We start from the raw sequence: 17,619 nt of genomic DNA on the forward strand, positions 1-17,619 counted from the left end.
CCCTTCCCCCATCCTGGGGTCCACAGAATGACGGTCCCCCTCCAAGTTAACTGGGGAATAACTCAGAAAGCCACCCGCAGAACCAATCCCTCCTCCTTCTTGGGGAGGACTTGGAAAAACTGAGAACGGCCAAAGCCAGAATGAAAACTCAGTTCTCCTGACTCGGATTCAGGGCCTGCTCTACTCTTCCTCCTTAGAAGTCCTTCCCAAGGATCCCTGCCATTCCATGGTCGGGGAGCAGGAAAGAGGCCTTGGTGGGTACTCACTCACCAGCAATGTGAGTAGGGCGGTCACTTCGCTTCTGTGACTTCATCTGTAAAATGAGTATAGCCCAAAATACGAGACTCACAGGGCTGCTGAGAGCTTAAATGCATAACGCACATACACAAAGTGTCTGGCATACAGGTGCTCAGCCAACCTCAAGTCCAGCTATGTCGTTCTCCAAGAACTCAGGTGAGGGAAAGAACCTACTCCCACCCACCCCGCCCCCACCCCTATACACACAAAGGGCAAATGAAAAAATATGACGAAACACATGCGGGTCAATGCTATGGGGATTCCTGGAGGGGAAAGTTTCTTCCCTTATCAGCTGTTGGATGACGGAGACAGCACGAGGGAAAAACGAGAATGCTCGGACCGATGGGAGGACTGCAGATTTGGGGAAGCCCTCATTCTTTTCCCAGAGGCCGGGAGTTCGACCTTCCCCATACATAGTTATTTGGCCAGAGGGCATCTTCACCAGCCCAGACTGCGGAACTGCGGCGAAGGGCGAAGCGAGGCGGGACCGGGGGCGGGAACAGCGCGGGGCGGGAGCAGCGCGGGGCGGGAGCAGCGCGGGGCGGGAGCAGCGCGGGGCGGGACCCTCCCCGCCGCCCGCCGCCCACGCGGAGCCAGGAGGCGCGGACTACAGCTCCCGGCCTGCCCCGCGTTAGGTCCCCGCCCGCCCGCAGCGCCCGGGAGGAGGATGCAGACGCCGCGGCCGGCGATGAGGATGGAGGCCGGGGAGGCAGCGCCGCCGGCGGGGGCGGGCGGCCGCGCCGCAGGCGGCTGGGGCAAGTGGGTGCGGCTCAACGTGGGGGGCACGGTGTTCCTGACCACCCGGCAGACGCTGTGCCGCGAGCAGAAGTCCTTCCTCAGCCGCCTGTGCCAGGGGGAAGAGCTGCAGTCCGACCGGGTGAGGCCCCCGGGGTGGGCGGCGAGCGGGCGGTGGGTCCTCCGCTCGCCCGACGCGGGGCTGTCGGGCCTGGCTCGCCCGCCAGGCTGGGGACCCGGCTGGGTTCATTTCCGAGGAACTGGAGGCGGGAAGAAGCGGCAGGAGGAGGGGAGGGGGAGGTGGGTCTGGTAGTGAGGGATGTGCCCATTGCCGTGGCAACCGGACAACGCAGGCCGCGGCCATTAGAAGCTCTCGAGCCGCCCTGGATCGGGGCCTCTCCTTCTCCTTCGGGGCTGTGGACAGGGAGAGACCTGGGACCTTTCCTCCCTCCCAAAGGGGACTCCTGCTCTGAGGAAGGAGTCGACGAGGCTACTTCTCCCGCTCTTTGGGATGTGGGTGGCGGAGGGGTGCAGGGAGCTAGCTGTATGGAGGAGCCCTGGGGCGCCTTCTGAGCGGGCTGAATCTAGAAGGAGCGTTGGCCCAGCGGACGCTATTTCTGAGCACCCACCCTGACTCTGCTGCACACTACCTGCCGCGACCTTGAGTCGGACCCTTCCCTGCACTGCGCTCAGCCTCCTTCCTCATCTGTAACACGAAGGGCTGGTCTGAAGATGACCTCTAAGGTCTCCTGTCCCCCATCCGGGACTCTCTGATGCTGTGGCCTTTGGCAAGTCGCCTCACCTCTCAATGTCTCCGATCTCTCTGTAGAGTCGCATGGAAGCCCACCCTGCCTCCCTGCCCGCCCGAGTGTCCAGTGAGATAGTGACTCCTTTGGAAACTTGTAAACGTCCCCTGAAAGCCTAGGGACCTGGGGCGACAATGGGGCTGGCTTCAGGGGACAGCCTCCAAGAGGGACATTCGCCGAGCCCTGTGCTGGGCCAGTTGCCACTCAAACCTCCTCTCACCGGATGCTCACAGCAACTCCTGATTATGGGGAGAGGAGTGAGGCTCAAAGAGGCCAAATCATTAGCCTAAAGTCACACATTCAGGAAAAGTCAGAAGCAGGGCTTGAACTCAGGTCCATCTGACCCCAATGCCTTTTTGCTCCTTTGTGCCTGCTCCATCCAGGGAAGAGCTCTCCCTCGACTCTCCTTCCCTCTCTGTGCGTTTGCGGGGTTGGCCGGGGAGAAGTCTCACTCTTCTCTCACCGAGCATCCCTCACCTCCATAGGATGAGACCGGGGCCTACCTCATTGACCGTGACCCCACCTACTTCGGGCCCATCCTGAACTTCCTCCGGCATGGCAAGCTGGTGCTGGACAAGGACATGGCTGAGGAGGGTGAGTTGGTCCAGAGGGCTGGCCTGGGACCCACATCCTAGTCTGGCCTTATGCAGCCTGCCAGGGCCCTCTGTGGAGGCCCCAAGCCATTTGGACAACCAGGACAGCCATCTGCCTGCTTGGTTGTTTCCTACCTCTTCCCAATCGGACGGGGCTGATTCCCGAGCATCTGCCTGCGCCTAGCCTGGGGCTCTGCCAAGCGGACGGGCTCAAGCTTTCCCTGGGTACCGTCAGGGAGGTGAAGAGACACATGTGCAGGGGATAGAGGAAGTCAGGGAGGCCCTGTGGCCTCTGCTGTGAGCTATGATGCCCTTTCTCTCTGGCCTCCTAGGAAGCCAGGTGTGGATGGTCACATCCGGAGGCTGGGGTGACAGGAATGCAATGTTGACAGGCATGGGGAGAGCTCTCTCTCTCTTTCTCTGGCTGATCCAGTATCTCAAATTGTGCCTGGTGAGGGCTTGTAAGTGGGTGGAGCGGGTGACTGTTCACTAAGTCTGGCAGCCTGTGCGGCACAGTGCTGGCTGTGGGTGGAGGCAGGGGAGGGGGGAGTCTGCTTCCCAGTGGGGCTTTGGTTATCCCCAGGCCTAGGTGGCTGAGGCCCTGGATATGCCCATATCTGGGCCTAACAAACAGTGGGGAAGCCATGTCTGGGAGAACGACCTGTTAGCAGAGCCGCAGCCAGGGGCAAGGACTACAGTCAGTGCCAAGTTAACTCTTCTTTGGGACACAGGGTGTGGCTCTCGGTCCGCTGATCCAGCCAGACCAGCTTGAACATGTCACTTCTCCTCACTGCGTCTCCACTGGTATCTGTTAAATGGGGGCGGTGATCTGCCTTCTGGAGGGAGATGTCATGAATCCCGTGCACAAACAGCACCTGTGCGTGCCTTCCTGCTCTGGGCCACGGTCTGCCCTCCCTGAGCCCTATGGGACACAGAGGTCTGGAGGCCCAGCAACTCTGTAGTAGGTCAGGACCACAACACCAGAGTCCACTGTAGGTGCCTGGCCCTGCAGAGCCCCCACAGCTTGCCTGTTAATCCCTAAGGGAAGCACAGATACCATGGGCGTGGCCTAGGCTCAGGAGCAGGCCCCATCGGGAGGGAAGTAAACACCTCAGCTGCGTCACAGCCAGCACCTGTTTACACGCCCTGTGTTCTCAAAGCCCTGCTATTCCCACACTGTCAGACAGGGCTGTCCGGGGGCTAGAGGATCAGACAGGGTTATCTGGGGACTAGGGGATCACACATGGCTATCCGGGCGCTAGGAGATCACACAGGGCTATCTGGGGGTTAGGGGATCACACAGGGCTATCCGGGGGCTAGGGGATCACACAGGGCTAGAGCTCATCCAGGGGATAGAGGATCTGAGAGGAGACTTACTAGCTGTGTGACACTGAGAAAGTGACCTAACCCCTCTGTGCCTGCATGCCCCCATCTGTGAAATGGGGGACCATAGCACCCACCTCGCCGAGCTGTCATGAGGATAAAAGGAGTTAATAGTACAGCATGGAGCTCAGTGCCTGGCCGGAGGATGTGGGATGTGGTGCTAGCTGTCTGTCACCTGCAGGGCTCCGCCCAGGGCACTGGGGATAATTCTCATAATCAGGCAGCAGCACTCCCTGACCTCCTGCTCTGTGTTTGGTCCTGTGTGGGCACCGGGGACAGAGGGCAGATCAGAAATGTGAGCCCCATCTTAGCCATTTCAGGCTGCAATCATGAAGTACCATAGATTGGGTGGCTTGTGAAAATCAGAAATTTATTTCTCTTGGTCCTAGAGGCTAGAAACCTGAGATCAGGGCACTGTGGCAGGTTCTGGTGAGGACTTTCTTCCGGACTGCAGACTGCTGACTTCTTGTTGTGTCCTCATGTGGCAGAAAGAGAGGGAGCTAGCACCCGCCCGCCCCTTCTCGAGAGCTTGTTTGGAGGTTCTAGCAGGAGAGTGCAGCTACTCACATACCCTTGACCAAAGACCGGTCCTCCTCTATCAGGGGTGGTCGCCCCCTTCAATGGAGCTCACAGCTTCGGAAGGGACACACCTGGAGCAGTGAGGGAGGAAGGGGACATGCACCTAGCCAGCCAGATCAGCTAAATCAACCCTGGTGATCAGTGGAGTGACAGATGTCCCAGCCAGATCGCCCTCACATCCAATTAGCCTTTCTTATAAGAAGACTGATCCCACCCTGGGGACTCTACCCCCATGATCTCATTACCTCCCCTCCTAATCCCATCACAGTTTTCAGCAGGTGGATTTTTGGGGAACACACACATTCCGCTCATAATGAGCTCTGTCCCCAGGGAGCCCAGAGGCCAGTCAAGGAAAGGGCCCAAAGGTCCCCTGCCTTCTGGGAGCCTAAGGGAGTCAAAACAGCTGCAAGCTCATCGCTTCACTGGTGGGCTGACTTCTTCATCTCCCAGATTAACTTAACTGTAAGATGGGGACAGTAATGCCTGCTCTCCTCATATCCCTGGGACTTGTGATGAGCTCGTGCGGGGTGTTGCAAACTGTAAGGTGAGGCAGTGGGGGGAATGCATGGACACAAGGGTATGTGCTTACAGTGGGGAGACATGGGCTCTGGAGTCTGCGGCACTTGAGTTCCCTCTGGCGCTTACCAGCTGTGTGACCTTGGACAAGCTGCTTCTCTTTGGGAGCTTCAGTTTTCCCAGTTGTTCAATGCGGATGATGAAAGTACCTCCTTCTAGTTCTGAGAATTCAAAAATGTAATGCACCTGGCACTTAGAATGTGCTTAATAAATAGGAGCACATGATCGGGGGTCAGGCAAGGCCCTGCTCATGGTGACATTCTGGGGATCAGTCCCAGTGACCCTGCTGTCTCTTGATAGCCCTAAAGCTGCCCCAGACTGTGGCCTGGCAGGTACCCCTGGGTCACTGCGCTCAGCACAGCAGAGCTGTGTGGCAGCCTCTCAGCCCCTTCCACAGGAAGTGTGGGATCCAAGGAAGGAAATGCTCCCTCTTACTTGACGCCTAAACTCACAGACACTCAGCTCACCCTCAGGGCCGGTGACCAGAGCGGGAGGTGGGTTTCGGGGTGGAGGGAACAAGAGGAGAATGGGGCATGGAGGCAGAAGGAGTGACCTGGGATCTGTTCCGTCTGTGCCAGGGGTCCTGGAGGAAGCCGAGTTCTACAACATCGGCCCGCTGATCCGCATCATCAAAGACCGGATGGAAGAGAAGGACTACACAGTCACCCAGGTCGGGAGCAGGGGCAGCACACATGGCCAGGGAAGGGGCTGGTGGGGAGAGGGAGGCTGAGAGACGGGGCGGGAGGCAGAGGAGGTTGGGAGAGACAGGATCAGTGTTTGTCATGGGGAGGCCGAGTTGGCCTGTAAGGAGAGGCATGGTTGGGCTCCCAGGCTGCCCAGCACAGCCCCAGACTCGGAGACGGACACTGGGGTTCAGTCCCTGTCTCAGCCCCATTTGCTGTGTGTTGGGCCAGGCTCACTCTCTCTAGACACTGATTTTCTCTTATGGGATAGAGAGGGGTGGGAATGGCACACCCATCCCTTCCTCATAGGCAGAAGGGGGTCCGTGTGGAGGTACGGGGTGCCCTGCAGAAGGCAATGCAGGATTAGCAAATTGTGCATTTCACGGCATGAGATGGTCGCCTGGTGGGCTCGGCACAGGCTGTTGGGGCTGGTGTTTGTGAGCTTGGAGCCTGGGCCTCCCTGGCCAGTCTGCAGGAGGAGGGAGAGAGATTTTCCGCCTACTCTGGGGGATGTGTGAGGGTTGGGGGACAGGTAGTGAGGAACCATTTCTCAGGCCCAGGGGATCAAAGAGGGGAGGCTTCGTGTCTCCTTGAGGGCCTGACTCCTTGAGGGTGACCCAGAAAGTTCCCTAAGCCCCACCCATGTTCTTGAATTACCCGTGTTCCGGTTCTGTCTCCTTCACCCTTGAGCTGGGTGACCTTGGGCAAGTAACTGGACCTCTCTGAGCCTCAATGGAAAGTCCCATAATGCCTAGGATTCTTGGAAGGATTAAGTGAGATGGTGCCTGGTGAATGCCTAGTGAGGAGCAGGTGCTCAGAGCATGGCTGCCTCCCCCCAACCACCTCTTCTTTCTCTCCCTCTCTTCTTCTTTGGGTATGTTGCGGAGGTAGTGGCAGCAGGTGCTCATGCCCCTCCTGGGGTGCCTGGTGCTCCCACAGGTGCCCTCTATGTGACCCTTCTGCCCACAGGTCCCGCCCAAACACGTGTACCGCGTGCTGCAGTGCCAGGAGGAGGAGCTCACGCAAATGGTCTCCACCATGTCTGATGGCTGGCGCTTCGAGCAGGTGCGCTGGGGACAGGGGCGTGCCACCAGGACCACCCTGGGACCTCCTAGCCTCTGACCAAGCAGGCCCCTCCCTTCCTGCAGCCCCAGCCTTGGGTTCCCCACCACAGTCCCCCTCACCCCAGGGTTCTTCTGAAATCAAACTAAACAAGGTTAGGAGAGACCACACTTGGTGGCAGGTTGACCAAGAGAGAGAGGATAGGAGCCCCAGTGGCCACAGGACAGCACGGGGTGTCCTTGTTGGTGGGAGTCCTCACAGCAACCGGGTGGTGATCTGTCTGGCGGCATGAGTGAGTCTGTGGTCCCCGAAGGACAGCTCAGGTGCAAGGAGACCAGATCCACATAGGTGAGTGGAGTCTACCTTGAGTCAGTACCTCTTAGAACTCAGAGTCAGGATCATGCGATCATAGCAGTTCCTGACGCAGTTTTCAGGGTCTCCGCAGGGGACATGCCCAGTGGCCGGCATTGCAACATGCAAGGGAGCCCAAAGCAGTGCCTTCCCGTGAGGTCTTTACAGTGAATGGTGGTTCCTCCCAGTCCAGATGCAGTTTACCCATCGGGAGATCCTTATCCCGAGGGACTTTATCCCTAGTCATGCAGCTGACCTCCCACCTCTCAAGTTGCCAGAGGAGCAGAGCCAGAAAGTGAGCCCAGGGTCAAACGTGCCTTTAGAGAAGGAGAGGGGGTTGGCTAGCCTTTCTCCATGCCCACCCACACGTTCCCTGGCACATGGAGACTGCAAGGCAGAAGGTCGGAGCCCCCAGGATGGCCTGGAGGGATGGAAGAATGGGCCTAGTGCAGAGCCAGAGGCCTGGCTTCACCTCTAGACCTCGCCACGGACATGCTTGCCACCTTGGGCAAGTTACACCTCCTCTGCGGTCCCCAGTTCCCTCATCGGGGAAGTGGGCTAACAGGACCTCCTCTGTAGCACTGTTGTGAGATTAGAAGGGCCATCAGTAAAGCTTATAGCCCTCCGTAGGACTCCCTATGTTGGCATTAGTGTCATGCAAATCATTAGAAATCCATATTGAAGTCTGCAACACTCAGAGAGGACTTGGGATCCCCGATGCCATTCCCTGCTCCACCCCTTCCTAGCTGTGAGGCCTTCAGCAGGCCTGAGATTCGCTTCAGGGGACTCATCACCTTGGCCGCTCTGCAGGATGGGGGCAGCCTGGTGGCCGCTCAGACTCATCACCTGAAAGAACTTTCTTATTAGCCAGAAGGGCTCTGTGGGCGTGGTTATTCTAGGGACCCTGGAACAAGGGCAGGGCCACTCTGAGAGCCTCTGGGTGTCTTTGGCAATTGCACAGGCTCTCAGAGGCTGAGCAAGCAGGCCAGGGACCATTGGTTATTTGCCCTTTGGTCTCAGGAGTGGACCACCTGTCCCACCTCTGCTTCCAGGAGTGAAGGGAATATTCTGTGGGGCTCCACCTTGCCAGTGCCACCCTGCAACCTTGACCTGGGGCTGCGTCAGCCACATCTAGAATGGGGGACAGCCGCCCTGTAGAGGCCTCTGCCTGCGTTTAGAAAAGGGCCCCCTGGCTCTGGGGCTAGGCTGGAGGTGGTGGTGGGGACGGCGGTAATGCTGCCACCCTCCACCAGGGATCGGGCCAGCCAAGCCAGGAGGAGAGGCTGGTCCTCGGGCACAGACCACAGGCACAGGTTGCAAGGGGGAACACTCTACCTTCCTGCCCAGAGGTGCCCTCTACAAACCCAGGAGTGGGCCCGACAAGCCGCAAGATTAGGACCTGAGCTGGTATCTTGATTTGAGCGCCGAGGTCTGTCGTACCCTGCCCCATGGCCCCCAACACCAACCTGCATTTTTCTCCCCATGCTCCGCCCCTCTAGCTGGTGAACATCGGCTCCTCCTACAACTACGGCAGCGAGGACCAGGCAGAGTTCCTGTGTGTGGTGTCCAAGGAGCTCCACAGCTCCCCGAACGGGCTGAGCTCAGAGTCCAGCCGCAAAACCAAGGTGAGCCCACCCGCCTCAGCCCGTGTCCAGAGAAGGCTCCTGTCTCCCTCCACCCTCCCCACCTGTCCCACCCCTGCGCCTGCACCATCCCTCCACCTCTCTCCCGCCGCTGCCCATGCACAACCCCATGCTCACAGCCACCGCCATCCATCCCATGCCACCCGCCGTTACCCAGGCCCAGGCTGGGAGCAATGAAATGAGAGCATTCCCAGGGTGCGGCCAGTGTGGACTCAGAGGCTGCATGAAGGGGGCTGCTTAGTGGCCACCGGGCACTGTGGCATGGACTAGGGGTCAGGGCACAGTGTGGCACTCTCTGTGTGACTTAGGACAGGGCTTGTCCTCTCCCAGCACCTTTGCTGCGCTCTCTGAAGTGAGAAGGGAGGATCACATACTCTGTAGTGCCTTGGAGCCTGGAACTTCTGAGATCCCAAATGGCCGTTTATTCCCCAGGGACAGGTGCATGTCAGGATGAGGAAGCCACCGCCGTAAATCCTGCCCCTTTCCCAGGCCCCCTCCTTGGCCGCTCTGCAGGATGGGGGCAGCCTGGTGGCCGCCAGTTCTGTGTGTCTGCCTGGCCTGTTGAGGCAGCCTCCCGAGAGCGCCCTGGCAGCATCCACTGTACCACTGTGGGGAGAGGGCTGAGCGGGGGTCCTGCCACCCTGGACCCAGTGCTGTGGGAAGTCCCAGGGGCCTTCGCAGAGCCACAGAGCAGGCGTGAACCAGGCTGGGAAGAAGGCAGGCTGCTCCTCCTGGGGCCCGCCCCTGCACAGTGGAGGCTTACCTCTGGCTTCCTGTCTGTCTGCCTGCCTCCCTGTCCTGCTGTGACACACCCTGCCTGCCCACCCACCCCCACCACTGCCAGGGCTGACGCTGCCCTGCAAGGGTGCAGAGCGAGACTGCTCCTTCTGCCTCTTTGGGCCAAAGCCCCCGGACCTGGGGTGTCAGAGACTGGCTGGCATCCCAGATCTGGGTGGTGTCTGCCCTGGGGCTTCCTTGGCCACATTTCTACTCAGGAGCAGTCTTTCCAAACAAGGCCTTCCCAGGCACCCCTCAGGGATACCCCAGTCCCACACCCTCCCTGTTCTGCTTCATCCCCTCCCTCCAGCCTCGCTCTATGTAACAGCGCCAGGCTGACCCTGGAGCATGCCCACAGCACCCCATCCTCAGCTGCTTTCCCCAGGCCCTCCCCAATCTGCCCAGGGGACAGGAGAAGATGCCCCCAGCTTCTGTGGCTGGAGCCCTCCCCTCTCCCGAGGTCCCTTTCACCTTGCCTGAGACCGGGTCTTTGGGGATAGCCAGCAGGCCCTGGCCCCTCTGTTAGTGTCTCCACTCTTTCTTCCCTGGGTCCGCCGGCTGGTTCACAGAGCACGGAGGAGCAGCTGGAGGAGCAGCAGCAGCAGGAGGAGGAGGTGGAGGAGGTGGAGGTGGAACAGGTGCAGGTGGAGGCAGATGCACAGGAGAAAGGTGCAGCCAACCCCCAGGAGGATGATTGCTAAGCAAAGCCGGAGCCTCCCGCCCACTCCTTGCTGGAGCCAGCTGCAGAACCGGGGGCCCCGGGGCTGCTGGGGGGGCACCAGGGTTAGCTCAGCCACTTGCCTGGCGCCTCACCCGCATAACCATCCCTTCTCTCACTTTCTCTTTGCAGCCCAGTCATCTCAGGATCCCGCTAACCTTTTCTCCCTCCCACCACTGCCTCCTCCTCCGCTTCCCGCTGGAGGTCCTGCCTCATCTTCATCCACCTCTTCTTCCTCCTGGATCTCATCTGCACCCTGCCTCTTCCCTCTCTGCCCCTGTCCGGGTTTTCTCTCTGCCTGCTCACGCCTCCATCCCGGGTCTGCCCTGGTCCCAGCCTCCCGTGCCCTCCACCCAGGCCCCCTGGCCCTGCATCCCAGAGCGTCCTGCCTGCCGCCTCCTGCGCCCCTTCTGGTACCTCCTGCCTCCCAGCCTGGGGAGGAGGGGCGCAGCTGCACCTCCTCTGTGCCCACCAACCCTGCCGGGCACCTCTGAGGCTGGGCCCTGGCTGCAGGCCCTGCCCCGCCTCCTCTCCTCCCGGCCTCCTCCTCACGTTTCCTCCTTGCAGGTTCCCGTCCGCACCCTCTCAGACCTGAGGCTGAGCTTGCAGTGAGGGCTTCTCCTCGGCCCCTCGCCCGCCCCCAGAGCTGCCATCCCTGGTTTGTAGCTTGGCGGTGCTGGAGGGAGGGGTGGAGCGAGGAGGGTGCTTATCTCTTGATCCTTGGACTTGAGCCGAGCTTTAGGCTGATTATCTCCACCCACCAAAGTTTCTCATCCGACCTTGGCCTTGGGGGTGAGGCTCTGAGAGGAGAAGAAAGTTAGGGAGTGGGAACTTTCCTACCAGCCCATCAGCACCAGAGCCAGGCTGGTGGGGAGGGAGGGACCGCTGAAGCAGAGGCCCTGGCCGAGTCCCTGCACATCCAGGAGCTCCTGTGTCACTGCCTTGTGGCATCCCCTATTTCTGTGGGGATGGGGAGGACACGCCACTTTTGGATACCATTGGCCTATGAAGTGTCAGCCAGAGTGGCTTAAGGATTGCAGAGTGGCAGAAAAAGCCCTGGCCGTGTGCCCACAAGCCCCCCACCCCACTCTTTTCTGCCTGCTCTGTGACCTTGGGCAAGTCACTGTCCCTCTCTGGGCCACAATTGCCTCTAAAATGGGGACAGACAGCTGCTCTCCGTGGCTTCTTTCGCCTGGGGCATCAGTGCCTCTCCTAGCCCTGACCAACCCCCATCCCACCTGCTTCAGAGTCTTGGCAGAATCTGGCCTCTGTAGGTGGCCGACACCGAGCCCAAGACGGGGCATGGGGCTCCTGGATGGGTTAGTTGGGGTGCCCTTCCTGCTCCCCGCAACTCAGTTCTGAATCCACCTTCTTTGGGCCTCAGCCCCACCCCCTCCTCCAGAAGGAAGCCTGTGACTCAACTGCCTCTCTCTCTCTCCCTCTCCCCCACCCTTCAATCTCCTCTCCGCCCCCTGGCCCTGCATCACCCCCTCCTTACCGGCCCCACCTCCTCCCCTCCCATCCTCCTGCCCTTCCCCTCTTTTTTTTCTAGCTGTTACAAGCCAGAGGCACCCGGATGTGAGGCCCCAGATCACCTCCAGGGACTTGGGGTTCCCATCTGAAATCCTTTATTTTTGTACCATGGGGTGGGCCCCGGGCCTGAGAAGGAAGAAGCGCCCTCTCCCCGGCCTCCTCTGTCTGCACCCGTGGGGCTGTGACTTACCCCTGCCTGCAGGGGCGGGGCGGGGGCCCCCTGGGACCTCTTAAGGCCCAAGGTGGGCCCCAGGACCTCTGGGCAGAGTCAACTGCTCATGGCAGATGCGTGGCAATGTCTGGCTGTGTCTCTCCGGCACCTGCGTCCCCTCTCCCGGGCTCCCCTGCTGCATGGTGGATGCGCTCCTTCGTGGCCCAGTCACATTGCCTCCTTGAGCCTTAGTCCAGGGGGTCACTCCTCCCACCCCACCTACCTCACAGGGTTGTTGTGAGGGTGCGCAGAGGAGCAAAGTCCCTGAAGGCCCTCAGGCAGTATATAGGGGCCGCCCACCTTCAGCTGCCCTGGGATGGGAAGGACCCAGCCCGACCCCTGGGCGTAACACTGTGTTTGCAAATGGAGATTCAGGTATTGGGGATGCAGGTTGTGGGGAGCTGGCCTGGCAGAGTAGGGGTAGGTGGCTTGGACTTCTCCTTGGTAATCCCACCCCCAGCCATTTGCATTGCTGGCCCAGCGCCTGGCCTGGAGGGTGGGGAGAGGCAGCAGAAGGGGCTGGGCAGGGGCGGTGGAGGACTCAGGAACTGCCCGGGGAAAATGGGTATGGCGGCTGAGCCAGGGGCCCTCCTGTGTTTGACTTCCCGGGATGGGTCCTTGCTTCTCAGCTGTGTCCGACCCCGCCATGTAATAAAACCCAAAGGAACAGCCCAGCCTGGCTGTTGCCCTCTCTTTCTCTGGGCCACTTTTGGGGTCGGGGCTAAACTAAAGGTGTGGTAGACTGGTCCAAAGGAACACGGCTTTGTCCCGAAAGCCCAGGGACGCTGCCCTGTTGTCATTTTCCTGTGTGTGTTGCAGGGAGGGCTTGGGGAACTGGCTATATCCTTTGCCCTGGGGCCGGATACCAGAGCACCTGCCCTACCTGGCCGGAAGCCAGAAAACAGAACTCTAGGGAGAGCCCTGGGCTGCCTCTGCCACATCCTAAACCTCTCAGGACGCCCCCTCCACTTCTACTCTGACACCTGGGCCACCGCCATCCCTCCCTATTGCTGCCACCCCTCTGCCCAAAATCCTGGGAAATATAAACACCCCGCCCTCTCCCTTGTCTGTGCCTGCTGGACCCAGCCCAGACCACAGACCCTCCACCCACCGTGGCCAGTTCCTTCAACTCCCCAGTCCTCCCCGCTGCTCGAGGAAATCCTGCCGGGCAGTGAGCCCCTAAGGCGCAGGCCCTCCACAGGCTGGGGCGGGGGCACCCTCTTGCCAGCTCAAGCCTGGAGGGCCTTGCCACTTCCCCTGAGGACACTCCACTCCAAAGCTGGACTCACTTTTAGGGTTCAACTATCCTTGCAAAAGAGTCACCAGGAGGCTTGTTAGGAGAACAGATGACACGTCCCCTGCCCTCCAGGATTCCAATGAAGACTGAGGTAGGGCCCAGGGTGATTCCAGATCATCCAAGGTATTCTGCGTGTGTTCTGCCCACCTGCTCTGGAGACGCTCCCTGCCTACCCAGCTGCTCCGGCTCCTCCTGGCAGGACCCAGGTGGGTGCTCCCTGTCCCTGGTTCCCCTTCTGCCTCATTCACCCACAGACCTGGCAGCAGCGCCCATGTTAGAAAAACCCCTCTTCAGTCTAGGGCCCCTCTGAAGCTCCCTCTCTCCCTTCCGCTCCCAGTTAGGCATCTAGAAAGAGTTGTCCACACTTGACCACCCACCCTCACCTCCAGCGGGCCCCCTGGCTCCATCACAACTGCCCGCAGGGGTCCAAAATCATCCTTCAGTCCATCCCATGGCGCTGCTCAGTCCCGGCCCATCCTCTCCATCCTGGAATCCTGCAGTGGCCTCCTAACCAGCCTCCCTGCCTGCTGCTCCCTGCACACTGGTGCCAAGGCTGGTTCCGAAATGTGAATCCATTCATGTCACTCCTACGCTATAGAGCCCACCGTGGCTTCCCAGAGCTTTCAGGGTCAAATCCTTGGCTCAACCCCAGGCTCTGCTCTCCCGCCTCAGTTCGCCCCTCTGAGTTCTTGAGTCCTCCTCTCAAGCTCTGTTCTAACACTCACTCGGCTTGCTGGGTCCTAGTGTGCCTCATTCTTCCGGGACAGTGCCTTTGCACATGCTCTTCCCTGCCTGGAATATCCTTCCCAGATATTCCCACCTGGACCACCTCTGAACCCCCAGCTCAAGTCTCACAGCCTCCAGGCAGCTTGCCTTGACTTGCCCAGTCCACGCTCCCCTCCGGCCCCTTCCCACTGGATCATTCCCACTGCTCCTGGGGTCAGGAGCCAGGTCCTTCACCCCTGTGGCCCCAGCACAGTGCCGGCACGTGGTTGGAGCCCGAGGCTTTATTCAGTGGCTCAAAGAACACAAAGGGAGTGAGTGTCGCACTGGAGAGGGCCTTGGCAGACAGGGAGCTGGGAGACAGGAGTCTATGCCACCTCCACTCCTAACCCCCAGTGCCACCATGAGGATGTCTTAACCGCCTCTCTGAGCCTCAGTTTCCTCCTAAGTTTCCAAAAGGAGACCATTGCTCCTCACATCTCTCTGACCTGAGGGTCCCCAAATGATTGCCTTCCCGGCATTTCTTCTGGGACCTGGGCAGCTGCCCTGGAGGCCCCAGCCCTCAGTGGCCACGCCCACTGCCACTGAGCCCACCTTGGCCTTCTGGACACTTGTCAAACAGGCTGAGCAGGAAGCAGGGGCTGCTCCAGTCAAGGGCATGAGGCTGGTGCCTGGCTCCCCCGCATTCAAACTCCAGCAGCGGGGCTTGGATCAGGCAGCTTTATTCCAAAGGGCAGCTGAGCTCACCTCCCGGTGAGGGTCTGGGCTGTGAGGGCCCAGGTGGCAGGCAGGGGTGGGGCAAGGACCCTGGAGTCAGGACTTCCCCACCTTTTGGCTTACGGTGGCAGCGGGCCCACGTGGCAGTCGCCAGGGCTCTGAGGGTCCCCTCCTATGGGAACACCTTCCATTCCCAGATCTCAAGTTAGACCAGGGGCTTCCGAAGCTGGAATCTGCTCTCTGGAGGCAAGGCTGCCCAAGCAGCCTCCGTACAGAGTGGGGCATGCCTCAGACACTCCTGGGGATGTAGAACCAGCATTCTTGCTGCTGAGCCACCTCCTTGCATTAGGCAGCAGTGGAGGAAGGGGACGGAGGAGAGCGAACCAGGAGGCAGAAGGGCTGGGTGTGGGCCTGGGTCCTCAGGGGACGTCTTGACCCCCAGCTGCTGGCACTCCTCCGTCCTCCTGCCATCACTGGAGCAGACGTCAGGGACAAGACAAGATGCCACCTTCTGCCACCACAGGGCCCGCTCGCCCCCCCCCCCCCCAGAATACTTGTCCCCCTGCTTGGCAGTTGCCCTCGGCTCTCTGAGTCCAGGAGGTGGGCCCCGCTTTGTAGGGGGGCAGTTCCTCAGGTCACCACTTGCTGGATCCAGCTGATCACACCTGTGATGCGGGTGTAGACGCCGAAGTAGTTAGGCCGGCCACAGCCCAGGCCCCAGCTGACCAGCCCCGCCAGGAACCAGCGGCCACTGAGTGCCTTGCACACCAGCGGACCACCCGAGTCACCCTGAAAGGGGGAAAGGAGAGAGGACTGAAGCAGGGTAAGGGCACCCCCTTTTTCAGGTGAAGAGCCGTAGGGATTAAGTCCTGACTGTTGGGAATTGACTGGGTGCCAGAGTCACGTTCAGTCTTAAAGCTCTGCTTTCCCCTCGCCTGCTAAATGGAGAGAGCCCAAGCCAGCCCTCCCCGGCCTCCAGCCAGCCTGGGCCCTCCTGGAACTGTGGCTGTGTCCCCACGCCCCCACTCTGCCTCCGCCTCCCTTCTGTGGCTGACACCCCTTTCTTCTTCCATGCGTCCACCTCACTGTGGGACCCTGGGCCTAGTGCCTTGTGGTGGGCAAGGAGCAGAACTGGGTTTGAGCCTAACACCTGCCCATCACAGCATCTCTTCTGATCTGTGGCTCTGCAACCTTGGGCAAGCTCCTCAACCTTTCTAAACCCGTCTCCTCTTCTGTAAAGTGGGGGTGGCTATCGCCACCTTGCTGGGAGCATGGGAGGCTTCAGCAGACTGATGAGAGCAAAGGGCCAGACCCTGGTGATGTGAGCAGCATGCTTTCTCCCTCCTCTCTCCCTCCCATGCCCGGGGGACTCACCTGGCAGGCATCCTTCTTGCCCTTGCGGTAGCCGGCACACAGCATGCGTGGCGTCACCTGGTAGCGATAGGCCTCGCTGCACAGGTCCTGTGGGATCAACTGCACATCCACTTTCTGCAGAGCATTGCTGATGGGGCCTGTCCGTGGTCAAGGACAGAAGTGAGATCTAAGGAGCCTGGAGCCCCTGTTCTCTGTTCTCCCTAACACTATTCCCTTTGCATCTCAGGAGCCTGCTTCTCTCCTGCTCTGCCCACCCTTACCCCTGCTGGGGTCGCACCTGCCCCTCTGCCTCCCTGTCACTTTATTCTAGCTCCTTCTCTGTGGGGTTCATGGTGACAGAGCCCCCAACCAAAGCCCATGTGGAGGGCTGGGCACAGTGGCTCACGCCTGTAATCCCAGCACTTTGGGAGGCTGAGGCGGACGGATCACCTGAGGTCAAGAGTTTGAGACCAGCTTGACCAACATGGAGAAACCCTGTCTGTACTAAAAATACAAAATTAGCTGGATGTGGTGGCACATGCCTGTAATCCCAGTTACTCAGGAGGCTGAGGCAGGAGAACCGCTTGAACCCAGGAGGCGGGGGATCCGAGCCGAGATCGTGCCATTGCACTCCAGCCTGGGCAACAAGAGCGAAACTCCGTCCCCAAAAAAAAACAGAAAAAAGAAAAAAGCCCATGTGGATGAGTGTCTTCCTCCAGCTTCCTGTCCCTCACCTCTGTCTGCTCAGGCACCTCTAGGCTCTGGCTGGCTCCTCGCTGCTCTGTTACAGCACCTGGTGATGTCTCCAAAGCCCACATCTGACCCCTTCATGGTTTCCTTAGAACTCTGCAGTGCCCCAACTCTGCAGTCTGGCCTAGCACTTCTCCACGAGGGCTGCATATCACAGTCCCCCCGGGAAGCCTTGATACACAGTTTTTCTTGAAGCTGCACGTATGGGACTAAGGTGCAGGTAGAAGGGAGAACTCCTGGCCCAAGATCCTTACACTGGCCGGCAAGGCCCTGTCTGCCGTTCTGGCTGCTCCTTGCCCAGGCACGCCTGCCCCCCACCTCAGCCCCTCTGGCAGGCTGCAGATGTTCTCACATCTTCCTGTCTTGGCACCTGTGTCTTCACCTGAACGTCTTTCCCCTTTGTCTGAATGTTGCCAACTCATCTTCCAGGCCTCAGCTTAAACAACCCTCCCCTGGAAGCCTCCCCTGACCCTACCTGGGCAGGAGCCTCCTCTGTGTCTCCACTGTTCCTGCATTTCCCCTCCATGTCAGCTCTTACCACTGTCTGTCTCCCCCGAGAATGTTCTCTCTTCATCCTTATGTACCCTTCCCCTAACCCCATGCCTGGTACATACTTGGTGCTCAGAAAGTGTCATTGAGTGACTGAATGAGTGAAGGAATAGTGAATGAACCAGCCTTTGCTTTGCCATGACCTCTGCCATCCCCTTGGGCAAGTCACTGTTCCTCTGAGCCTCAGTTTCCCCATCCTTAAAATATCTCTGCGGCCCCGCCTGCCTCCAGATTATAAGTCATTGTATGCATTTTTGGAGCCACCAACGCTAATGCTGCAGGG

At 59.7% G+C, this 17,619-nt stretch overlaps 2 protein-coding genes across 15 annotated transcripts in view; one reads left to right on the forward strand and one right to left on the reverse strand.

Moving 5' to 3' along the window:
* The first annotated feature begins 947 nt into the window (after positions 1 to 947).
* Positions 948 to 12,621, forward strand: KCTD17 (potassium channel tetramerization domain containing 17). 14 transcript variants are annotated; one of them, XM_003779543.5, is made up of 9 exons: positions 951 to 1,174; positions 2,324 to 2,432; positions 5,548 to 5,639; positions 6,622 to 6,717; positions 8,565 to 8,690; positions 10,055 to 10,154; positions 10,336 to 10,407; positions 10,771 to 10,861; positions 11,756 to 12,621. In XM_003779543.5, exons 1-9 carry the CDS (start codon positions 965 to 967, stop codon positions 11,823 to 11,825), a joined length of 966 nt encoding a protein of 321 aa, XP_003779591.1. In that variant the 5' UTR covers positions 951 to 964; the 3' UTR covers positions 11,826 to 12,621. The 14 variants fall into 14 exon arrangements, with proteins under 14 accessions (XP_063579117.1, XP_054399352.1, XP_024095897.1 ...); XM_024240129.3 differs by lacking the exon at positions 11,756 to 12,621 and having other exon boundaries at positions 949 to 1,174; positions 10,771 to 11,749; XM_054543379.2 differs by lacking the exon at positions 11,756 to 12,621 and having other exon boundaries at positions 949 to 1,174; positions 10,336 to 10,616; positions 10,771 to 11,042.
* Positions 12,622 to 14,422: 1,801 nt separating this feature from the next.
* The window catches only part of TMPRSS6 (transmembrane serine protease 6), a 41,400-nt gene continuing 38,203 nt past the window's right edge, over positions 14,423 to 17,619 (reverse strand). Inside the window, exons 16-17 of the mRNA XM_054543383.2 lie at positions 16,059 to 16,195; positions 14,423 to 15,473 (exon numbers count right to left, since the gene is read on the reverse strand). Coding sequence (XP_054399358.2) covers positions 15,315 to 15,473; positions 16,059 to 16,195 — 296 coding nt within the window. The 3' untranslated portion in view covers positions 14,423 to 15,314. The remainder of the gene's footprint in view (positions 15,474 to 16,058; positions 16,196 to 17,619) is intronic.

Source organism: Pongo abelii, chromosome 23 (assembly GCF_028885655.2).
Source record: "Pongo abelii isolate AG06213 chromosome 23, NHGRI_mPonAbe1-v2.0_pri, whole genome shotgun sequence".
Classification (NCBI taxonomy): domain Eukaryota; kingdom Metazoa; phylum Chordata; class Mammalia; order Primates; family Hominidae; genus Pongo; species Pongo abelii.